General features: G+C 37.2%; 1 protein-coding gene across 1 annotated transcript in view; it reads left to right on the forward strand.

Moving 5' to 3' along the window:
* Positions 1 to 3,047: 3,047 nt before the first annotated feature.
* The window catches only part of DCAF10 (DDB1 and CUL4 associated factor 10), a 39,782-nt gene continuing 16,980 nt past the window's right edge, over positions 3,048 to 25,849 (forward strand). The window contains exons 1-2 of the mRNA XM_032418253.1: positions 3,048 to 3,666; positions 14,087 to 14,200. Of these exons, the coding sequence (XP_032274144.1) occupies positions 3,116 to 3,666; positions 14,087 to 14,200 (665 nt within the window). The 5' untranslated portion in view covers positions 3,048 to 3,115. The remainder of the gene's footprint in view (positions 3,667 to 14,086; positions 14,201 to 25,849) is intronic.

Below are 25,849 nucleotides of genomic sequence, written 5' to 3' on the forward strand. Positions count from 1 at the left end.
TTTCATTTTGTTAGACCTTTTGTTTTATCAGCTATATTGTGGATGAACAGAGATTCTGCTTTTGACTGTGTTTTCTTGCAGGTCTGTGTGAACTGGAGAAAGTCTGACCTCCCTGCTCAGGAAAAGGCAATGCTGGAGTTTGCACTTGCTATTTCCCGAGCTGATGACATAACAGATGACCATTTCAAAAAGTTAGAGATGCATGGCTTCAATTGAGAAGATGCTTGGGATGTCGCTGCCATTTCAGCTTTTTTTGCCATGTCCAACCACCTTGCTCATTTTGTCGATCTTGTTCCCAACAAAGAATTCTATTTGATGGGCAGTACCAATGATGTCAAAGACATCAGGAGTGAATCAGCTGCTGCTCCCAAAGTGTAAAAGCCTAAACAGAACAATTAGTGTTTATATTTCAGGCACACTACATTACTTGGGAAGTAATTTTTTAAAAACATCTAGTCAGTGGATAGGAAAGAAAGTAAATGAATTTGCTCCCTGCCTGCTCAAAGAGCTAGATCCTAAAGTGTTGGGGGTATCCAGGGACATGTGATTCCTGGGCGTAGGGGAAATGTTTGCCAATTGTTTCCTTGTGTTGTGATCTAAAAAGAACATCAGGGCAAAGAAGTTCAGAGGATGCTTTTCTGATGAACTGTTATCTGTGAAGTTGAGCTGTTGAAGTTGAAAATTTTTTAGCACTCAAAAATAGTGTTACATAGAAATTGGTCTATATAGACTATGATTTGCAGTCAATTCCTTGTTAACATGACATGGTTGTATTTAAAGGCTCTCAAGGGCAGTGGGTAAATAGGAGCAGTCACAGTTAATCTATCTTTAGTGCCTTCTCAGTTAACTTCCAGTAAATTTTTATTTACTTTGTCTATTTATTTTACTGATGGGCTGTACATTCATGATCATCTCAGTAGAATTTTAGTCCTTATGTAATTTATTATTTTAGCTTTTAGCAAAAAATATTTTATAAGTGAGGACTCACATTTTAAATAGAAGCATAAGAAAGAAAGAAAAAAATTTGAATTGCCTGAACTGTGAAATCTGATTTTCTTGAGGCAGCACAAACTTTCATTGCAGAGCTTGTGTTCTTCTGTTGGAATTATATCTTAAATTCCTTGGAATATGTAACCTTTTAAAACTGTTTTATTTTACCTATTAAAAATCTAATAATATTGGTGAATGGTCAGTTTTAAAGACCATAAAATTTTAGCCATTGGCCATAACTTGGTTGGTTAAGCGACTGCTTAATGGCTCAGGTCATGGTCCTGGAGTCCCAGGATGGAGTCCTGCATCAGGCTCCCTGCTCTGTGGGGAGTCTGCTTCTCCCTCTGACCCTCCCCCCTCTCGTGCTCTCTCTCTCTCTCTCTCTCTCTCATTATCTCCCTCTCAAATAAATAAAATCTTAAAAAAAAAAAAAAAAAATTTAGGGGTCAAGCAGAGGGCCTCTATTAAGTATTTGTTGCAGCCAGAAGTTGGGGGTCTTTAAGGAACATTATTTAATTACAAAATAGACCTCTACCCCTTCTACTCTGGGGGGGCAACATGGAGAGTATCCTGATGCCTGATCTCTGAACTCAGGATGGATGCTTCTTGCCCTTTTTTCAATCAGCTCATGGACAAGAGCGCTGAAGAACTAACTTTCCTGGTGGGAGGACCTGCTGAATGTTCAGCCCTCTGAATCTCATTCCCTTACTGTAGAGATCCTTCAGATCTGTCCTCACAGGATAGCTCTTCCTGCAAAGATCCAGATTTATCCTCAATCATCAAATGTGAGCTTTCTACAACATGGCTCTTGATCAAGGCCTAGATGAGTTGTCAGTTCTTATATCTACCTTTCCTTGTACCTCAAGCTTTTTATTGAAGACTCCTTCCCTTCCCAAGAACCACCCCAGTTCCTGTTAACTTTATTTACAAACGAGTTCTATATATTGATCTTTAACAGCAGTGGTGAACGGCCTTGCATCTGTCATGCCCTCTGTGCCCTGCCTGGCACATATAAGCAGGATTTGACCTTGGGCTCTGTTGCTTGTACGGTTGATTTGATTTAGATCTCCAGCTCCACTCGGTGACTCCTGCTGGATATATGCTCCTTCCTGAGGGAGAAGACGACTTAGGCCTTGATAAAATCTTATTTTTATTTATTTATTTTTAAAGATTTTATTTGTCAGAGAGAGAGCGCACAAGCAGGGAGCAGCAGGCAGAGGGAGAAGCAGGCTTCCTGACGAGCAGGGAGCCTGATGAGGGACTCGATCCCGGGACCCTGGGATCATGACCTGAGCCCAAGGCAGACCAACTGAGCCACCCAGGCGTCCCTGGCCTTGATAAAATCTTGACCTACTGGGCAGTAGCTGGGAGTTGGGCAGATGTTCAGGGCGCAGCAATAGACCCCATTTTCCAGTTCCTGTATAGACCTGGGCTTTATTTTTTCTTTACTTTTTAAGATTTTTTATTTATTTGAGAGAGCAGTCGGGAGGGGCAGAGAGAGAATCTAAAACCGAGTCCCCTGCTTGGCCCAGGGCCCAGGGAGGGGCTTGGTCTTACCACCCTGAGATCCTGACCTCAGCTGAAATCAGGAGTCCCACACCTAACTGATTGAACCACCGAGGTGCCCCAGGCCTTGGCTTTTAGCACAATAGTGAACCTGAGTCCTTAGACTCCCCGTCTGAGTAGGCAGTACACCGTGCCACTTTACTATGTGGGACCTGCACAGGATATGGTAATTTCTTCCCCTTGGGACCTTAGCCTAAATTGGGGATAACAGTACATATCATAGTCCACCCCTTTATTCAGGCCCACTCATCCCCAGGCACACAGTCACGATGACTGACAATTACCGACTGTCGCAGGGGCCCCATGCAGCCCGGGCCCTGGGCATTCTCAGTTGCGCTCAAACACAGTCGTTGCCGATCACCGTCCCTCCGGGATAAAGCGTCCGCCATGGGCGGTGTCCCAGCTTTCGCGGTCCCCAACGGATGGTAGCGGAGGGCGGCGCGTGTTTCCCAGCCGGCAGGGTTAGGCGGTGGCACGCCGGAAGTGGCGGCTGGAGCGGGAGCGCTGAGGTGTCGGCCGGCGGGGCTGCGGCCGGGAGCGGGGGGCGGGTGCGTTGGTCATGTTTACCTTCGGGCCCGGTAGTCCCGAAGGGGATGGGACGGCCGGAACCGGGGCTGAGGAGCCGGCACCCCGTGCGGGGCAGGCGGCAGCCGCCGGGCCGCTCCCTTCCCCGTCCGCGCCGCCGCAGCCCGGGGCTGACGCAGCCCCTCCCCCGTCGCCCTCCCGGAGCCCTCGTCGCCCCGGCGCCCCCTCGCTGCCCCTGGCCGCGCGCGCCGGGGAGCTCAGGCCGCCCGGAGCTCTAGACTCCTCAGCCGCTTCCGCCCAGGGAGAGCCGTCACCGCCCTCCCCGCCGCGCCGGCGACCCGGGCCGGACTGCAGGGCTGGGAGCCGGGGCCGCCACGGCCTCGGCGCCGGCCTGGGCGGCCCCGGCGCCCGGCTGTTCGGGTGGCTGAGAGAGCGCAGCCTGGGCCGCGGGCTGTTCGTGGACCCGGCGCGGGACAATTTCCGCACCATGACTAACCTCTATGGTTCCATCCATCCCGCGGACTCGGTGTACCTCAGCACCCGCACCCACGGCGCGGTCTTCAACCTCGAGTACTCGCCCGACGGGTAAGCGCGGCCCCTCGGAGGGCGGGTGCCCGCCTCCGCCTGCCTCTGCTGCCCGTGGGCGGCGGCCCGGATTGGGGGCCGCCGGCCTGCAGGCACCCCGGCACTTTCTGAAGCGCTCTGTGGCTGTTGGAGGTCCCGGCCCGGCCCTTGGAGGTAGGCAGGCCCGGGACTCATTCGTGCACCTCCGGACGCGGAGCTCTGTGAAGCAGAAATGCCTAGGGCCCTCCACCCGGCCGGCCGGCCAGAGCCAGGCCAGAGCTAGGGTTCTCTGGTACACAGTACATGCCCAGCAAATACATTTTGAGTAAATACTCATTCTTTCCCTGTCATCCCAGGCTTGTGTTTTTCTCACCGAAGCGTCTGGCAAGGGTAGGAGTCTGCAGGTTCCGTGTACTCTGTGCCTGACTTGCCTTGAGGGGTGACAAGTGTGCTTTCCTTGGCTCCTGAAGGATACTAAGACGCGGCAGAGAGGTGTCTTATGATGGGGGCATTTGTGAACTCCCCCGGCTAGACTACATGCTTCTGTTACGGGTGTCCAGCCTTTTTCCTGGCGGATTAAATATTTCATGTTTGGTCTCGGTTTACTTTGCGTTATGGGGAATTTTCAAAATAATATGTATTTTTAGAACTTTGGTGAGTACACGAACAAGTTAAACAACAAAGGAAAAAATTTACACACAGTTCTACTCTGAGAAGACATAATATAACTCTTACCTGATCAAGGTCTTCGATTCTAGTCATTTGCTTAGTTCATTTATTCATTCCCTCATTCAGCAAATATTTGTTGAGCACCTGCTATGTTACAGATGCGGAGATTGCAGTGGTGAGCAAAACCAGCTAAATGGCACCACTCTTATTAAGCTTGGGACTTAATGGTTCAACTAGATTTTAATAACCATACTAAATATTTCTCATAATGTATATTTATAAATTGAGATAAAGGCTTGAAGGAACCGGTTGTACAACTAGGGTGTTTGAGGTTTCCCTGAAGAAATGACATTTAACCAAGAACAGAAAAAATGAATAGAAGATGAATTAACCAAGATAGTGTGGGGGAGGGCATAGAAGTATTTCAGATGGAGGAGATGGTATGTCTAAGGACCTATGGTTGAAGGGCTACTATGTCATGTTAGAGAAGCTGAAAAATGATGGCTTAACAAAGCAAAATATTTTGCTAAAGAAAAACCTAAAATATGCTGAGAAAGGAGAAAAGTAGCAGAATCTGGAATCACGGTGAGGAGATACATCATATTCCATTTCACTGATGCATATGCATCTTCCTAATTACACTTGGTGCTAGGATCTCTGGGGTTTCTACTTAGAGCAGTTTCGTGGAACCTGTAGCAGTGAATGTGCACCTGAATACAGGTAAGAGAGGAGAAACTACTGAAGTTTATTCATGTAACCTCCCCACCCCAGTCCTCTCTCCAAAAAAGCCCTGTTCCTAAAGCTTCTCCCAAAATACCAAGAATCTGTTCCTCGTAAACATTCGGTTCCTTTCTTCTCCATACCCCAACTCCTCTCCTCCCACCCTCCTGCCTATTCTGTCAGGCTTTCAGAAATAGCTGTTTCTACTTTTTGGAAGTGAGATTTTAGGTGCATGTTGAGAGGGGTAGAATGAGTTATAAAGATGGAATTCCCATTGCCACTGCTATTAGAATGAGGAATAAATTACTGATAGTTCTGTTTGAATCCGGACAATATTGTCCCCTATAAACATTTTTGTAAAAAGTAGTTAGGTACTCTGGTACTTAAAATAGTTCAATAATGTAAATAATAATAATAATAATTCAATGATGTTTAATTTGCAATTGATACATACTCATTCTAGAAAACCTAGGCAATAAATGAGCAAAAAGAAGCTAAACATCACTTACAATCCCAGAGATTGAATGGCTATCCAAGGAATTTTTTTGTGTGTGTATGTTTATTTTATTTATTTATATTTTAAAGGTTTTTATTTATTTAATCTCTACACCCAATGTGGGGCTCGAACTCATGACCCCACGATCGAGTCACATGCTCTTCCAACTGAGCCAGCCAGGCGCCCCTACATATGTTTATTTTATTTTATTTTTTTAAGAGAGACACAGCGAGAGAGAGAACACAAGCAGAGGGAGTGGGAGAGGGGGAAACAGGCTTCCCTCTGAGCAGGGAGCCCGATGTGGGGCTTGATCCCAGGACCCTGGGATCATGACCTGAGCCGAAGGCAGACGCCTAACAACTGAGCCACCCAGGTGCCCTGCATATGTTTATTTTAATATAAACATGGAATCATATTTTGTTGCCTGCTTTTTTTCATACAATATATTGTGAATTACCTATGTTAATGTATTTTTACATTATTTAACATTTTTCATTAGTTTAAATAAAACCTCTATAAACAAAATTTTTAGATTTATGTCCTCATGATAATTCTCTAGAATGAGTGAAAGGTTATGAAGATTTTGGATACCTATTATTAAACTGCCCTCTGTGAAGATTTTACTAATTCCTGTCACACACATATGAAAGTGCCTGTCTCCCCATACTTTTGCCAACATTGCACATTGCCATTCTTCTTTATCTATGTCAAGGTGATAAGCGAAAATAGTTGTGTTATAATTTTTTATTATTCTTACTACATCTACTAATAGGCTCCAGACTTTTGTAGGACTTAATTTTATAGAAAAAAGACATCTGTGTTAAATGAGATAATTTCATATATCCTTCAGTTATATGGGTTAAATCAGCTTACTGGGTACCATTATCACTGTCATTTATAAGGACTTCTCAGTACAGAGAAGGAGAGGTGACACGGAAGGTAAGAATTAAAATTATGAATTTATTAGAGACCAGACTAGAAAAAATTTAGCACTAAAAATGAAAGGATACATGGAATAGAGGTAATTTCTAAAGAATTCCAAAAATATACAGTAACAGTTTTATCAGAACAAGTGTATCACCTCCTAAGATAACATTTTGAAAAATAAAATTTGATGTTAATAGATTAGATAATAATATGTGGGACTCTGTCAAGCTATCCTGTATGAAAACACATTAGGCACTGCTGTAGAGAGAAGTAGTGTATTGGAAAATAAGAAATGAAGAAATTAGCTAGAATGGACACAAGAAAGATGCAGAGATTGAAAATATGAAGGAGGTTTAGTGACCTGGAGCATAGAGAGAAAAGGCATACTATGTATTTGGTCAGCTCCTGAAGAAAATGAGATAAATAATGGGGGGCAAATTTTTTTTTTTTTTAAGAAATAATAGCTGAGAACTTGAAGAACTGAAGAAAATCAGCAGGCCGTGATTTAAGATGCCCAGCAGACCCCAAGCAGGAATCCTTTCTAGACATACAGTGACTCCAGAACAACAAATATTAAAATCTTAAAAACTAGAGAAAAAGACCTTCAAAGGGGTAATTATGAGAGTGATAGCCAGTTAGTCATCAATAATAGTGCAAATCAGAAGAAAGTGATTGTTTTCAGTATGCTGGGAAGAAAACTGCCAGTCTAGATGTCTATACCCATCAAAGATGGGTTCTTCATTTTTGTCAGGATTGAAGATTAAATAAATACATACACAAGCAAAGCCCAGTGAGTTTGCCACCAGACCTTCAATAATGGGATTCTACATTCAGAGGAGTTTTCAACTGGAAGGTCTGAGATGGTAGAAAGAATGAAGAACAAAGAAAGTGGGAAATATGTATGTGAAACTAAATCTAATTTCAGTTTTGTCTTTTGCAATTAACAAAGATGGAACTAAAATTGAAGAAAAAAATTATGAAGGGATGTTCTAAATTTGTTTTCTTCAGGGAGTATTTGACATATTAACTGTCAGTTTTAATGTTTGCATATTAAAATTTGGAAGATTAAAAGATAAAGAATATATTATCTCCAGCCTACTAGAGGAAAAAATAATGGAACGAGAAAAAAATATTCCAAGAGAATACAAGAAAGGGAAAGAAAAAAAGTAGAAAAGGTATAATAAAAAAAGCACAAAGAATGGCTGAAAATAAGTCCAAATATTATTAATTATAATAACTATAATAGTACTAAATGTTCAATAGGATAAACAAAAATATATCAAACACATTCTAAACAAAAGCTGGTGAGCTATATTAAAATACAAACTAGGCTTTACGGCAAAAAATTTACTAGAGATAGGTCACTTCATGCTGATAAAAGTTCAATTCACGTGGAAGATAAGATAGTTTTGAACTTGAATGAGTTTTAGATTTAAATATATGTATCAAAAACTGATAACTTCAAGGAGAAAATGGACAAATTTATCATAGAGGAAGATTTTAACGTTCATCATAGTATACCTCAGGCAGACATTGATAAATATAACATCAGTTAAAATCTTGCTCTGAAGGGCAGTATACTGCATTCAGGCCTGATACTCAGCTAGTACACATTGGTTCAGCTGTAGCAGTTGTTAATATATTGATACATATCCATAGTGGTTGAATAGTTACTGCCCCAAGCACATTGAGTGTCTTCCATGGAACCTCCCAGAGTAACCCATTATATGACAACTATAGAGTTAAGAGCTGGCACTGCAAGCTGCCAACAAACATCTTTCTTGAGAGCTACAGCATCAGTGCTAATTGTTCCTTATCCATGCTAGATACCCTCCCCACCACAAAAAAATGTATAGGCAAATGCCCAGTGACCATTTGGCTTCCCTTAGTGTGGGGCTGCCTGCCTTTCACAGGCACTCTCCTGGTCATTCTCACATAGTCCTTTGTGAGAACTGCAGCCTCGGGAGATCCAGAGAGATGAACAGGGCAGTCCGATGGAAGTAATAACACTACTGCTGGCACCATCCAAACATTAACTCTTGGCATAGTGTGCACTCCCATGACAGAATAGAATCCATGGCAGATGAATGGGGCCTTTAGGGATGATATATGGATGTCATCACTCCTGGGAGGGAGATCCCTAATTTTATTGTTCCTATTGAATTTCACCATTATTTAGTGGGAAAAGTTTGCTAACACCCACTAAATACCTGTCCATCATGGGTATCAGTAACACTCATTTAAGATTTTTATTCGTCAGAGAGAGAAAGCATAAGCAGAGGGAGAAGCAGGCTCCCCACTGAGCAAGGAGCCCAATGCGGGACTCGATTCCAGAACCCTGGGATCATGATCTGAGCTGAAGGCAGACGCTTAACTGACTGAGCCACCCAGGAGTCCCAACATTCGTTTTATTAATGAAAATGACCACCAACATAAAGCTCAGTAACCAGGAACATTTAGTTGAAACAGAAGCAGAAAGGTCATTAAACACAAGATTTGTACCCTGGCTTATGCTCTTAACTGCTGTATTATATTACTTCTCATCTGGGCTGAAGGATTAGGTCTGATATAATTAAACATGATATATCAACATTATTTTTGTGGCTTAGTTATTAATATAATTGAATACATATTTAATATACAAAATTAACAGCAAGCATTATAAGTGTTAAAAAATGTTAATTATACTTACTTCAGCAAAAGCTAAAAAGAGGATTTAGCTCCATGAACAATTCTGTTGATACTGAATAATTTTTTTACTTACAAAGACTCCAAGTTACTGACTACCAATTAATGCGGACATTCGTGGAGGCGCTTTATGCAATTACCTATGTCTGTTCATGGTGCAGACAAGGGCACCTGGGTCAAAGAAAAGATTATGGCTATAATTTCCAAAAGTTAATAAATAATGGAAATTAAGTTGATGAGCAACTTAATTAGAACCTTCACTTGGCATACATAATTATAGGTTAGTTTATTTTGAAAATGTTTTCAAATTTTTATTCATATGTTAATTTATATTACTATTGAATGTTAAACATTTTTAAATATCACACTTGACTATATGTAACAGCTATCTCCTGCTTGCTTTTTTTCCAAACAAAATGGAAGATTTACAAATTTTCACTTAAAAGGCCACATTTCAAAAGGTTATCATGGAAGTACAGTTTCTCAGTACAATGTGATCATTAGAAATGAATAACAAAAAGATAACTAGAAAAACTTCCATGTGTTTTCAAGTTGAGAAACATTTATAAATAACATGGGCCAAATAAGAAATGATAATGGAAGTTAAAATATTTAACACTAAATGATAATGAAAGTACCATATGTCTCAAAACTTGTAGGATATAAGTAAAACAGTACTTACTAGGAAACTTATAGTCATTAATAAACTGGAAAGGAAGACAAGGAAAATTAATGAGCTAAGTATCCATCTCAAGAAATAGAGAATAGTGAAGTGATCTGTAAATAATAACAAAGTCTGAAGAAAGCAGAAGGAAGGAAATATAGTAACAAAGAGTAGAATTTCAATACAAATACTCAACAGAAAATTTTGTCTTTGAAAAGACAAATAAAAATGAAAAACACATATTGATGAAGAGAATCCCCAGGATACCTGGGTGGCTCAGTTGAGTGTTCTACTCTTGATTTCGGCTCAGGTCATGGTCTCGTGGTTGTGGGGAATCAAGTCCCACCTAGGGCTCTCGGTGCTGAATCTCCTTGTCCCTCCCCCTCTGCACCACTCCCCGCTCTCCTACGCTCTCTCTCAATACATAAAATCTTAAAAAAAAAAAAAGAATCCCCAAGTAAACAATATTCAGAATGAAAAGGGAACATAACTTCAGATGCAAGAGGTAGAGATTTTAGCTTTCCAGAAGTAGTAAAGTAGGTGGCCCTTTAACAGACAATAATTAGAAAAGCTAGAAAAAATATAAAATATTTAATGTAAGATATAAAAAGCTTATGTTTGAAGAGACTGGAGAATTAAGGCAGTTAGTAAATTGCAGGGCCAAGATCTACAAAAGGAGGGAAGCCAGAAATGTGAGCCCACCATTTTAGCCAACTGAATTAAGCAGTATGGTAGAAATGAAAAGTGTAGAAAATAAAATAATGTAAATCACTACATTAACATACTGAAGGAAAAGTATAGGGTAATTTCAGTTAATGTTGGAAAACCGTTTTATGCAATTGAAAATAATGAAAAAAAAACCAAAAACCCAGCAAATTTGAAGTAGAACCTCCTTAATCCAATAATAGGAATCTACCCCCCCAAAAAAGAAAAACAAAACAAATTCCACAGTAAACATTGTACTTAATGATGAAATGGTGAAGGTATTCTTGAAAATCAGGAATGAGAGGAGTGCCTGCTAATATTAACATTTCTATTTAACATTATACTGAAAGTCCTAGCTAGTGTAGTAACAAAGTATTTAAAAAAAAAGCATTTGTTTGTACATGATATGATTATTGACAAAGAAAACCTAAAATAACCTATAGATAAAGTATTAAAATAGCAAGATTGATGGATAAATAATTTTAAAATCAATTGCATTTCTGTACACCAACAACAAACAGCAAATTTTTAAAAAGAACATTTACAAAAGCATTAAAAAAGCGTCAGATACCCAGGAATAAATCTAAGAAGATAGGCATGACCCATATGGAGAAAATCTCCATGGTAAATGGAAATACACCATGTATATAGATTGAAAGACTTTGTATTGTAATGATCTCAATTCTATGCAAACTTTTTTTTTTTTTTTTAAGATTTTATTTATTTGAGAGAGAGACCAAAGGAGCACAAGTAGGGGAATGGGCAGAGGGAAGAAGAAGAGGGTCAGGGACAAAGAGACTCCCCACTGAGCAGGGAATCTCAGTCTGGCTTGATCTCAGGGTCCTGGGATCACGACCTGAGCCAGAGTCAGACACTTAACCCACTAAGCCACCCAGGTGCTCTGTATGCAAACTCTTCTATAGATTTATTATAGTCTCAAAATCCGTAGCTGGATTTGTATGTGTGTGTACATAACTTGATTAAGTTGATTCGAAATGTATAAGGATGTTTAAAGGTCCAAGAATTGCTAAGATACTCTTGCTAAGAAAATCTAAAATATGTGGGAAGGTAGACATGTTACTGATGGGATGATTCAGTATTGAATGATATAAATTCTACCGAATTAATTTGTAAAGTCAGTGCATCCCAGTAAAAATACTAACAAGACTTTTTAGTAGGACCTGACATGCCATATCTAAAATTCATTGGAAGACAAAGCATATTATTAGCCCCCCCCGCCCCATTGAGAAAGCATATTAGCCCTTCAAAAAAAAGTTCATAAAGCAATGTTCATCTTGTTTTGCATATGTGAAACCTTTTAGAAATTAAAATAGTATGGTGATGTTGCATAGAATAAGATATAGAATCCAAAAACATAACATATGATAAAGATCACATTTCAAACCAATGAGAAAAGTATAGGCTTTGATATTGGGACAAATGATACTCATTTTAAAAAGTTACAAATCAGGCCATGTACAAAAATAGATTGTATTAAAACAAAGCAATGACTATCAGTTTTATAAATCTTACAATGTTTAAGACTCTCCCAGAATCGCCAGTTCATTTACTTTGTTTGTTTTAGAGAGGGAGAGTGTAGAGGGTGGTGAGGGAGGGTCAGAGGGAGAGGGAGAGAGAGAATTTTAAGCAGACTCCATGCCCAGCACAGAAGAGCCTGGTCCTCCTGCACGGATTCAGTTTCACAACCCTGAGATTATGACCTGAGCTGAAAACAAGAGTCGGACACTTAACTGACTGAGCCACCAGCACCCGTGATTCATTTACTTTTTTGCACAAAAAGGAGTAAAGTTCATTCTATGACTCTTGTGAGTAACAAAAAGAAATGGCTGTTTATTTATCTTCTAAAATTACAAATATTAATTTGAATATTTTAACTCATGCTGATCAACTAGCACAAAAATCCTTCAGATACTAAATTTTTGAAGTCCAGATATTTCAAAAATGGGTTTATGCAGAGCAGACACCCTTTAAAGGACAATTTCATGATTACTAAATATGGAAAATATTTCAATTTAGATTTTTTCCCTCTCCTACTTAATCTAAAAAGTTTGTTCTGAATAGAAACAAACTTTTGGCTATTTAAAATTCTATCCTGGGGCACCTGGCTGGCTCAGTTGGTAGAGCATGTGACTCTTGATCTTGGGGTTGTGAGTTCGAGCCACACATTGGGTATAGAGATTACTTAAAAAAAATTTTTTTTTAAATTCTGTCTCATTTTCATCTTAGATGTACAAATTCCATTTGTTATTGGAACTATAAATTGGGAAGGCCTGCAGTTTCCAAGACTCAGGATTTCATTTGCTAGATCTGAATCTGAAAGATCAGTGCCCACAGAAAACTAAGACTTAAAGTAAATAAGACAGTTGATTTTCAGAAATCAAAATGGGGCTTATAAAAGGTTTATAATAATATAACTTTGTAATAGGAAGGGGCTGAAACAAGAGACAATACTAAAAACTGTAAAGGAAAAGATTAAGTTTGATTATATCTAACTGGTTTGGTAGGATATATGCCAAACTTTTCAGTACATTTTAATAGATACTGATAAATATATAATTTTGTCATATATGACTTTTTTTTCCTAAGTTGCCTCATCTATGCATGTTATTTTTACAACCAGCTTTTCTCGTTTAAAAATATGTTTTGGGGGCGCCAGGTGGCTCAGTTGGTTAGATGTCTGACTCCTGCTTTCTGCTTTCTCATGAGATAGAGCCCTACATTGGGCTCCACGCTGAGCATGGAGCCTGTTTGGGACTCTCTCCCTCTTCTCTGCTCCTCCCCACCCCCACCCCCCAGCACTCTCTTACACACGCTCACTCTCTCTCTCTCTCTCAAAAAAAAAAAAATGTTTTGGAGTTCTTTCATATCCATATGAAACTATCCCTATCTTTTTAAATGTTGCACCATATTGCAAAGTGTTACATACCATGGCTTATATAATCAATCGTTCCTTCTTTCGTGTACGTTTAGGTTACTTTTTTTTTTTTTTTTTAAAGATTTATTTATTTATTTATTTATTTGACAGAGAGAGAGCGAGAGAGGGAACACAAGCAGGGGGAGTGGGAGAGGGAGAAGCAGGCTTCCTGCCGAGCAGGGAGCCCGATGTGGGACTCGATCCCAGGACCCTGGGATCATGACCTGAGCCGAAGGCAGACGCTTAACGACTGAGCCACCCAGGCGCCCTAGGTTACTTTTTGATTTCTCATTATGGTGAGGTGTATCTTTATATATGCTTCTTTGTATTTATAAATGATTATTTCTTTAGATTAAATTCCCAGGAAAAATTGCTGAGTCAAAAGGTACACACATTTAAAAGTTTGGTAGATACAGGTACTCTCCAAACCTAAGCTGTACCAGTTTATGCTCCACCATAATGTTTGAGAGTACCATTTCCTACTATTGCCAAGAACAGATAGTTTCAATCTTGTAAATATTTGCTTCTAACATGGACAAAAAAAAGTTATTCATTACAGTTTGTGTAATTATAAATAAGTGAATATCAATAATAAGAATGCTAGAAAACTAAAGGGAAATATGTCCTTTGCTTTCAGGTCAGTGCTGACTGTTGCTTGTGAACAGACTGAAGTTCTGCTTTTTGACCCTATATCTTCAAAGCACATAAAAACACTTTCTGAAGCTCATGAAGATTGTGTAAATAATATCAGGTTAGTATTTTAGTGATATAGTGAAGTTTATTAGTGTGACACAAAATATTCTCATTTGGAAGTTAATGAAAATTTGTAACGTCTTGCCCAGCAGTGCTAGATACGTATTTGTGATTTGTGAATTTTATCCCTTATGAAACTTATTCCTTTAATTACAAAACTTGGTATTAACCATTTTGGATTAGAATCTTTCTGAAATGTATTTTTTACTTCCATATGATTTTACCTTTTCTCTTCATATATCAGGGTCATCATTATGAACCTCAGCCATGTATTATGATAGTCCTGCAATGTCTTTGGGCTAATGATCTGTGTAGAATTATGGCAGTCCCATTGCTAAGCCTCTCTTACCCCTGTCCCCCAGATCCAAACTGTTGAGGGGAAAAAACACATATGCACACAGAACTTCTTTCTAAAAGCATGTTGGAAGCACCTTAAATTCTCAATAATGTGGGAAGTAAATAACAGTTGAAAGCTTGGTGGATTAATATGCAGTCATTAAAATGATGGTCACAGGGACTACATATCAACATTGACAAATGCTTGGGGCAATATATGTTAAAATCATGATAAAAATTGTTACAAATATGACATGATGCAGAAGATAAGGAAATATTTTTCAATGCTAACATGGGGTGGGTTAGAATGAATGGATGATGAGTAATTTTCTGTTTTTTAAACATTATGTAATAAGATTATATTCATTTTATACTGAATCCTTTAAATGTTCAAAAAAAAAGAAATAGGGAAATTACTTCTAGTTACGGTGACATACTGAATTTTGGTGTAACCTCTATGCTCCAAACACATAGAACGACAGATTAAATAGCACAAAAGATACAGCCATGCTTTGAAACAACATAAACATTTTTGTGAGCCATAAATGGAACACAGACACAAGCTGTTATAGGGCTAAAACCACAAACCCACTGGGTTTTGAGTCTGGTACTGACGTGTAGTTGTTTTAGTTCCTGTCAAGAATCAAAAGTACTAAAGTGCTTCATATGAGGCAGGAACCAGAGCCAGAAGTACTACACAATGCATTGGCTAAAATGCCTGTCCCATTTGTGAAAGGCTGAAAAAAAGGGAAAAGATATTCACTACCTGAGGCCATGGATTTTGGCTGATTAAGACACAACCTCATGGCCAGGAATTCAATGAAGCCATTACTGAGTCAGTGATTGAATATTTATGTGTGATAGCTCCAATCTCATCATGAAACTGAAGGCCTTAATGTCATTATAAGGCCTAATTGTGGATTAGGGGTTCAGAAATCCAAGTGGGGGCAATTATAAAACCATTAAATAGGAAAGAGAGGAAAAAATAATTAAAAACCTTTCTTACTTAAAATAAGCCTATAACCAAAATTCTAAGACTCATGAAGACATCTAATATTAATATCATAACAAATTCAGCAACTAAAACAAGCATATTTTCTGGATGAAATTAATTTTATGGAGTAGTCCAACAAAGACTTTATTTTTAAAAATAAATTATTTATTTTTTTTTGACTAGGTAATACATGCACGTGGTACAAAATTCAAAGGTACAAAAGGGTAAACAGTGAAAAGTAAGTCTGTCTCCCACCTCTGTCCCCTAGCCACCCAGTTCCCCTCCCCAGAGGCAACCACTATACCAATTTCTTGCTATCCTTTTTGAGATAGTCTATGCATGTACAAGCATAAACACACACACATACATACACTTTTATATAAATGGTAGCATTCTACACACACAATTATATACCTTGGCTTTTCCATTTAATAACATATTTAGAGATCATTCCATATTAGTACCTATGGATGATCTTATTCTTTTTAACGGCTGCATAGTATTCCATTGATTGGAAGAAACTTTAAAGCATTTTTAGGATGCTCCAAGAAATAAGTTAATTGATACTTTCCATTTAAAGAGAGCTCAAAATTATGAAACAAAAGAAACGCAACAAGAGCAGGTTAATGTGGAAAAGAACCAACTACAACTCCTAGAAATTAAAAATGTACTTAGTATATAAAAAACTTAAAAGATGGGATAAATTTTATCCTTTACACCGCTGATGAGAGAATTAATGGGTTCGAAAATACTAAGAGTACTTAAAAGACATAGGGGATTAATTGAGAGTGTCCAGTATATATATAATAAGAATTACAGAAAAAGAAGATGCAGAGATTGGTGGAGAACTAATTTTTGAAGACACAAAGGTGGAGAATTTTTAGCATTAAAGAAGGTCCTGAATCCTCGAATCAAAAGTAGACCCTCGAGTGTCAGATAGGTTAAATAAAGATAAATATACATTTAGACAGATTGTAGTAAAACTTTAGAATATCAAAGGAAAAGAGAAAATCTTAAAAGCCACCAAAGTTAGAAGCCAGATTACCTACAGAGGTATAATTCAACATTATAACAGAAGGTTTCTCATCAGCAACAGTTGATGCTAGGAGATTATGAAGTAGTAGCTTAAATACTAAGGGAAAATAATGCCCAGTGCCATATCATATCCAGGTAAACTGTTATTACATAATGAAGAATTTAATTAGGTGAAATGATAAATGTTATTAATTATTAATAGCAGAAAGATAATTAGGTTTTTGGGGGGAGTACATTTAAAACAGTTAAAACTAAAGTCTAGGTTTATTTTCTGGTAGTAACATTAAAAAGGAAAAAATATGAAATTAATTTTTAGTAATGTTTTATTTACCCCAATAGGACTAAAATATCATTTCAACATGTAATCATTAAAAAATTTATTGAGATATTTGAGTTTCATTTTTTAATGTTAAATTTTCAAAATCCAGTGTTTTAACACTTAGAGCACAACCCAGTTCAGACTGGCCACATATCAAGGATTGAAAAGCCACATGTAGCTAATGGCTACCAAACTGGACAGTGTAGCTTTAAATAGTAACAACAAATAGGTTGTGTGTAATATGGTAAGGTTCGTGTCATGTTCAGGAAGAAGACAGAAATATTAAGTAATTTCAGACTCTTTCAGAACAATATATAATTAAATATATACAATGAAAAAAATACTAAATTAAAGATAACTAAAATAGTAGACATACAAAGTATAGCTAGCTTCCAAAACAGAAATGGGAGAGGGAATATTGAAAACATGATCAGTTCAGTGGAAGATGGGAAAGCTTAAAAAAGTAAAAAAATAAATAAAACAAAGGAAAGGGATGATAAGTAGAAAACAAGAAGTAGAAATAGACCCAGTATATGAGTAGTTCACAGTAAGTATAAATGAACTGATCTTTATTAAAAGACATGGAGACAGCAATTTGAATAAAAACCAAAATCATCTGTATATTCATTATAGAGATACCAAAACTAAAACTGCCCAAAAATGGGAAAAGAAAACTAATGTAGATTATCATTATTGGACAGATGGAAGACTAAAGGCTTTAATAAGGATAAAGTGAAACAGTACATATTAATAAAAGGAAAAATCAACTAAGAACATAAAATAATGATGAACTTTTGTATTTAACTTGAAATTTGTATATTTAAAATAAACCCAAAAAAACCAAAAACAATACAGATAAGGAATTACAAGTCTATAATCATAGTTAGAGATTTTAATACACTTCCATCCCAAACTCGTAAATCAAGTAGATAAAAATTAAGCTATAGAATATTTTAAAATATCTTAGACAACCTTTCTACTAAAAATAGAAATGCAGGGTAAGATTTTTTAAATATATTTTTTAAATGTATAGTTGATCTGATAAGAAAGAAAGGAATCCTAGGGCCAAAAATGAAGTAGATGCTAGAATGCAAAGAAGTAAACAGGTATTCAGCTGGCTTTTACCCTGGAGGCATCTGCCAAATGCGGGTGACCTTGAGCTTCTGTTTCAATATGTATAAGGAGTTACAGTGGACAGGAGAGTTAATTCTATGGCCAGTTGAAGATGAGAAGTCTAGTAGAAAACTGCATAAGGCTGGGACTCCAAAGAGCTATTCTTACAGCATAAAGGTGATCTAGAAACATACCACCTTGTTCATGTAGACTATGACATTGGTAGAGGGTTGTCAGAAAATCTCCTCAGTGAATGTCTGACCACAAGTCAGTCTTCATGCATGTGTGGGGCCCAAATTCACACTACCATATGGTCCAAAACCATCTAGCCAGCAATTTTAAATTGGATGCAGGTTGATAGTACTGCCAGGTACCTGCAAAAACAAATGCAAATCTTCTCTGGGGAAGAAAACTCAGTATCATAAAGAAGTCAGTTCTTTCCAGATCAGTCTCTAAATTTAGTGCAGTTTTAATCAAAATACCAACAGGGTTTTTTTTTTTTTAACTTAAAAATTCATATTGAATAGTAAAGTGCCAAGAATATCAATCTTGAAGGAGACTAAGATGGTAGTCTTCCAGATATCAAACGCAGTCTTAGGACAGGGATAGATTAAGTACCTAATGAAATGGAGTAGAACTTCCAGAAACAGACCCATGCATGTATGGAAATCTAATAGATGACTGCAGGGGCATTACAAATCAGTGGCAGGGAAAATGGAAAAGAGAGAATTGGTTATATACATGAAATAACTGCGAGTTAAAGACCTAATTATGAAAGCAAACCATTAAAGCTTTAGAAGAAATATAGAATATATTTATGTTCTAAGGATGAGAAAGGATTTTTTTTTTTAAGATTTTATTTATTTATTTGACAGAGAGAGACACGAGAGAGGGAACACAAGCAGGGGGAATGGGAGAGGGAGAAGCAGGCTTCCCGCCAAGCAGAGAGGCCAATGTGGGGCTCGATCCCAGGACCCTGGGATCGTGACCTGAGCTGAAGGCAGACGCTTAACGACTGAGCCACCCAGGCGCCCCGAGAAAGGATTTTTTAAGATACAAAAAACACAGATCATTAAAGGATTGCTAACTTCAACTGCATTAAAATTGAAAACTTCCTTCTAACCAAAGACATAACAGTGTGAGAATATAAGCTATAGGTGGGTGGGAGAAGATATTTTCAATGCACATAGCCAAAGAAGGATTAGTATGCAGGATATGTAAGACAATTACCCTGGAGCAAAATAGGCAGAGAATCATATAAGAGAAGCTAAAATGAACAATAAATATGGAAAAATTTTCAAGCTTCCTAGTTATCATGAAAATGCAAATAAAAATAAACAATGAAGAAATACTAAGTATTGGCAAAGATGTTGAGAAGTAGAAACCCTTGGACATTGATGGAGTATAATTGGTAAAATTATTTTGAAGAGCAATTCAGCAATATCTGGTAAAATTGAAGATCACACAGATTTTTAAGAAATTAAGGCACGTGTAAATAAGGAGATGTGTAAAGAAGGTTCGTTATAGCATCATTAGTAATAAAAGTTGGAAACACATCTCCATCAAGAGGAAGATAAATTCCTGTACACTCATACAATGGAATACTATACATCAGTTAAAATAAATGAACTAGAAGCATCAGCATCTGAGATACATTTCAGAAATTCAAGGTTGAGCAGAAAAGCAAATTATAGAATGAGCTATACAGTGTGATACCATTTATATAAAGTCTGAAAATATACAAACATAAGTTTGATGAGGGTATGTATTTGTCTGTTTGTTCTCTGCTCTATTCGCAGCACCTAGAACTGTGCCTAGCACATAGCGGGTGCTAATTAAATATTTATGGAATAAATTGAATGCAAAACAAAACTATACACTGTTTATGGATACATACTTAGAATCTCATGGTATTAAAAACTTGCATGGGGAGTGACAAACAAATTTTGGATAGTGGTTCCCTTTGGAGAGGGAGGGAGGGGAATGGGATCGGGGAGGGATATTCAGGGTGCTTCAGTTGTGTTTGTAATGTTCAGAAGAATCTGAAAGATAACAAAATGTTAAAATTTGATAAAGCTGGGTGGTGGGTATCACAGGTTTTTGTTATATTCTTCATAGTTTTCTCTATGTTTTTAATATTTTACAATTTAAAATTTTCTTACCTCAAAAAGATGTGTTGTTTGCCCCTACTCAGAATGATCTCTGACTAATCTGCTGTTAGAATTTGTTCTTTATCAATGTCAGCTCTCATTTGCTATCAGTGTGTCTGCTTTAGTACCCCACACCTGCAGATTTGAATTTGCTTATCTCTTGGTTTGAAAACCAGGTTTTGAAGCTTTTTTAGAGGTACATATCACTTAAGAGTTTTGTGTGAGGATCTGAGGGGTCCTCTGGCATGAGCTTAAGTGTGCATTACTTATTAATATTAACTTTTTTGAGTGCCTACCATATGCCAAACCTTTTGTGAAGCACTTTTCATACAATATTAATTCTCACAGTATCCTTATGTGAAACAGATATTGTACTCATTTTAAGGAATGAAGAAATTGCAGCTCAGATAAAGAGATTTGCTCAATATCTTTAATACATAGCAAGTGGTAGAGCTGGAATTCATGCTCAGTTCAATTAGACCACCTCACTGTACTGTTCAGAGATGTGGGCATGCATTTCCTAGATCATGATTTTACACATACTTAGTAATGTCTTCTAGTTCATTTCTTAGTTTTTTAAGGTTTGCTTATCTTGTAAAATAAAAATATTGATAGTTGGGAAGGGTATTCTCTGTTGCTTCATACTTTGGGAAAGTAAGGGAAAAATATGTAACTTAAATTCTTAAGCCCATTATACAGGCTTACTTCTCATTCATGAGGGTTCTGTATATGGATTTAAGAGTCCATTTAATAATCAAGGCCCCCCCCAGGTATGAGATTACAAGGGCAGTTGAGATTATCGTAAGTATTCAGTGCCTCTTTAAATATTCCAGGATCTACTTTTCCCTCCCACTGTCTTTGTTGGTCTTTTCCTGATTGGTATATTTCAAACACTATAATGTAAATGCAGTGCTCATCACTGGGAACATGAAATTTCTTATCTTGCAAAGGATGTGGAATTTCACAAAACCCTGAGAGTGATATTAGAAAACTAGTCAATTACATATCAAATCATTGGCAAATAAAGATCTGATTGAGTTAGACTAGTTATCAATTAAAAGGAAATGACAGAAATGAGGACATGCTATTCAGAGAATTCAGAGAATTATGTGAATATCTCATGGGACTAAGGAAAGGCCCTTGGGAAAATGGATAAAGCCCTTGAAGTTTATATAGAAATGACTCTCTTTTTTAATTATAGTACAAAACTCAAATATGAAGTAAGAGTGTTATATTTTGCTCTCATAATTTTATTGGAAAGATTATGCAGGAAAACCCAAACATTTAATTTATTCTTATTCTATGAATTTGTGTATGTTTATATAAATGTAAAATAAATGTTAAAAATTATTATGACTTTTAGTTTTTAGATAAAGACAACACTTTCTTTCCCTTGTACAAGAGATGTTGGTACCTGTTTTAAAGAAATTCTATTTCAATTGCTGTTATCCTTCACCAATTATCCTCTGATAATGAAGACTTCAATTTATCCAGATGTCCAGTTTACCCAGAACTATTATAGTCATATGTTGGGGTTTGATGGGAACATATGGAGCAGTTTTATAATTCATAAACTCATAGATTTCAGAGTGTATGGAGTGTTTCCTGTTTATTAGAGACTATGGAGTTAAAAACATTTTACATGCCTTATTAGGCTAGACTGAGTTTTAATTTGAGAAGATTGAGCCAGATCTCCAAGAATTTGTCTAACACTTTACATTCTCTGCATTTGCTTGCTTTAGTATAAGAATTGTGGGTACTTTAACTGGTCTCCTAATCGACATTCTTAGTTTTCTATAATTTATCTATTCTCTTCACCAATGATTCTTCAATACCAAGATTTTTAACAGGTAAAATTTTGAGGCAAAATGAGAAAACTAAAGTGAAAGTGTTGAATTTTTCATTAAGGTAAATTTATTCAATTCAAATTATTAGCTTTTATTCCAAGATTATATTCTTTGTACATTATTGGTATTAAAATATTTTCCATGCAACAATGGTAATTTTTCAATGGCCTTATTGACAAAAATTTTAAAACTGATCCCCCACTTCATTTTATTTTTTATGAAAATCCAAGAGTTTTGGAAACTAGCTACCTCAGAGATCTTTTTGAAACTCTTAGCTAATCATTTCATTTTCTTGCCTAAAGCCTTTAGGGTGGACCACTGTGGCCTAAGGTGGTATAATGCCACTGGGGTTTTGGTTTTTTGTTTTTTTTTAAAAGATTTTATTTATTTGATAGAGACACAGCGAGAGAGGGAACACAAGCAGGGGGAGTGGCAGAGGGAGAAGCAGGTTTCCCGCGGAGCAGAGAGCCCAATGCGGGGCTCGATCCCAGGACCCTGGGATCAGGACCTGAGCTGGAGGCAGATGCTCAACAACTGAGCCACCCAGATGCCCCGCCACTGGGGTTTTGAATCCATATGTGCATTAAGTATTTTCTGTAGACTAAATAAAATACCTTACTTTTTCCCTAAATTTTTTAAATGTAAGAAGATGCTCTATGATGATGATCAGTTTATTTTAAAAGTTTGATTTTCCAGTTGCCTTTTGTCATGGTGTGTTTTTTCAGTCGTTTAATTCCTGTCAGGAAGTCATTAAAATATTATTACTTTAAAAAGCCTAATCAGTAAAGATAAAACTGTAGGGGAAAAAAAATGGACTTGACGATTTTGATTAGTAAAAATTTTGATATAGTAAGAAAATATATAAACCACATAATAAGATAAAAGTATATATGGAAAATATATTCAACACACTGTCTTTTTTTTTTCAACATACTGTCTTCGAAAAACTGAGGTATATTATCTTTACTATAAAGAGAATTTATAACTCTAATAAAAGTAATACAGCAGTAGGAAAATCAGTAAGGAATATGAATAGAAATTCACAAGAGAAAATAATCTTCCAATTAATATGAAAAGCCTTGAACTTTACTAAAAATAAAAGTTTCAATTTAAGATCTTTTTTTTTTCCCCTGGCACTTAGCAGAATTAAAAAATATCTGTGTGACAGGGCTTGGAGAAGTGGACATTGTTAACTGCTGGTAGAACTACATATCAGTATGTTCTTTTGAGGATAGTTTGGCTGTATGTATCAAAAGCCTTACATTTTTTATTTTTTTTTTTAAAGATTTTATTTATTTATTTGATAGAGAGAGACACAGCGAGAGAGGGAACAGAAGTGGGGGAGAGGGAGAAGCAGGCTCCCTGCTGAGCAGGGAGCCCGATGCGGGGCTCGATCCCAGGACCCTGGGATCATGACCTGAGCCGAAGGCAGACGCTTAACGACTGAGCCACCCAGGCGCCCCTCAAAAGCCTTACATTTTTTTAAATCCCTTTTTACTTAGCAATACATTTTTCTGGGGATGTACTTAGAAAAATAACTAGGGATGTGATTAATATTCAGCTATTAGGTTGTTCATCATAGTGTTTTTTAGTGTAAACTTTTTTATACTACATAAATTTTTACACTAAATAAAACCATTTAATGGTTTTAGTGTAAACCATAGTAAAAAATTGGAAGCAATATAAACACCCAGCAATTGCTTATTAGTTTAAAAAAGAAACAAGATACGGTTCATTCATACAGTGAATCTAATCAGCCATTAAGAATGATTTTGTCAATAAATCTTTAATAACATGGCAAAATATTTATGACATGACATTTATTATTGAAATATAAGAATTAGGCTATTAATAACAGTGGTTATTTTTATGGTGGACTTTTTTCCATTTAAAAAATATTTTCAGGGATGCCTGGGTGGCTCAGTCAGTTAAGCGTCTGCCTTCAGCTCAGGTCATGATCCCAGGGTCTTGGGATTGAGTCCCACGTCGGGCTCTTTGCCCAGTGGGGAGTCTGTTTCACCCTCTCCCTCTGACCCTCCCCCAGCTTGTGCTCTCTCTTGCAAAGTGGGAAACCTGCTTCTCCCTCTCCCACCCCCCCTGCTTGTGTTCCCTCTCTCGCTGTCTCTCTCTCTCTCTCAAAAAATAAATAAAATCTTAAAAAAAAAATGCAAAGATCTTTAAAAAAAAAAAGTTACTGGGAATCACTACAGAATAAATCCATGATATATTCTCCTCTTATCTCTACTTTTCAACACACAGTACTTCTAACTAGTGTTGCCTCTCAGAGTATATACCATCCCCTTACATGCCTCTGTACCTTTGCTTATCCCTTGGTCACTTAGGGAGTGCCTGCCTCATCTTTTAAAATCAGTTCAAATGACCCCACCATGAAGTCTTTCCTGACCACCCTTTTCTTTCTTTTTTTTTTTTTTTTTAGATCTTATGTATTTGTCAGAGAGAGAGCACATAAGCAGGGGCAGCAGCAGGCAGAGGGAGAAGCAGGCTTCCCACTGAGCAAAGAGCCTGAAGTAGGACTCGATCCCAGAACCCTGGGATCCTGACCTGAGCCGAAGGCAGAGGCTCAACCAACTGAGCCACTCAGGCGCCCCTGATCACCCTTTTCTTTGCTTATTCCATGCAATTATTTTGTACAATTATGTATTTATAATTTTTTTCCACTAGGTAGTGAACTCCTATCTCATGCATAATAAATATTTGTGAGTACTTATTACGTGCCTGGCACTGTGTGTTGGGTACTACAGATCTAACAAGGAACTATGCAGACAGTTCCCCCTGTCTTCAAGGAGTTTATAGCCTTATGAAGTTATTCCTTACACTGTATATTAAGTGTTATGACAGAAATATAGAGTACTTTGGAGATTAGAAGATTGGTAAATCTACCCCAAGCTGGATAGAGAAGGAAGTCTTCCTGGAGGGGATGATAGCTGAATAACAAAAAGAAAGGAAGTGTTTAGTCAGGTCAAGGGGTAGGGTGAAGGTGGTTTCAAGTAGTAGAAACAGCTTGTACAACAGCTAGGAATTTTAAAACTGTGTTAAGTTTTAGGAAGGTTGTTATGGTATTTATGGATACTGAGGTTGATTTCTGATAAAAAATAATTCAATATAATTTTATCTTGGAAGAAGTTCCAGAATTCATTTCTTCTCTCTACAAGAGATTAGGAAGTAATATATAACAGCATATGTTAGAGAAAGCATCCTAATGTTGAATTAGGCAGAAATTCAAATGTGGAAAAAGAAATAAAAGAAATTCAAGTGTGATTGGTAGGTTTGTTGTTTTTTAAGTATTTGTATAAAATATATTCTCACTAAGCATTGAGAAATTAGTGTAAAATAATTAAAAGTCTGAATTATAGAGTATTTTATTGGTATATCTTGTAATCTTAACTGGTCCTAATAAAATATTGCTAAGTATGATTATTTGGGGGAATGCCTTTGAATTAATAGGTTAAAAATATGGCATTTTATTAACAATTTTTATATGTAAATGTGTTCTAAATAGAAAGACATTACTTGTAGCAGGGTAAATTTTTCTCATAATTATGAACCCTTTATGCTTAACATATCTCCCTCTGCAATCAAGTCTTCAAAATCTCCTCTGTCTCCTATTAAATTGTCTCTCACCATTCGTGTTTCCTATACAGATTCTAAAGTTCTTTTTTCTCTCTAGCACTGTTCCCCAAACATCCACCCCTATATCCAGTTCCAAATAAAAATCAATAATATAAAGCAAATGGATAAAATTACATTGTGGTCCTCCTTAAATCATAGTGTCCTTTCCTGTGATTATGTGAATTATGCTTACTGTTTATTGATACCCATATCACTGGGTTTA

The sequence above is a fragment of the Phoca vitulina genome, unplaced genomic scaffold (genome assembly GCF_004348235.1).
Source record: "Phoca vitulina isolate PV1807 unplaced genomic scaffold, GSC_HSeal_1.0 scaffold21, whole genome shotgun sequence".
In the NCBI taxonomy this organism is placed as follows: Eukaryota; Metazoa; Chordata; class Mammalia; order Carnivora; family Phocidae; genus Phoca; species Phoca vitulina.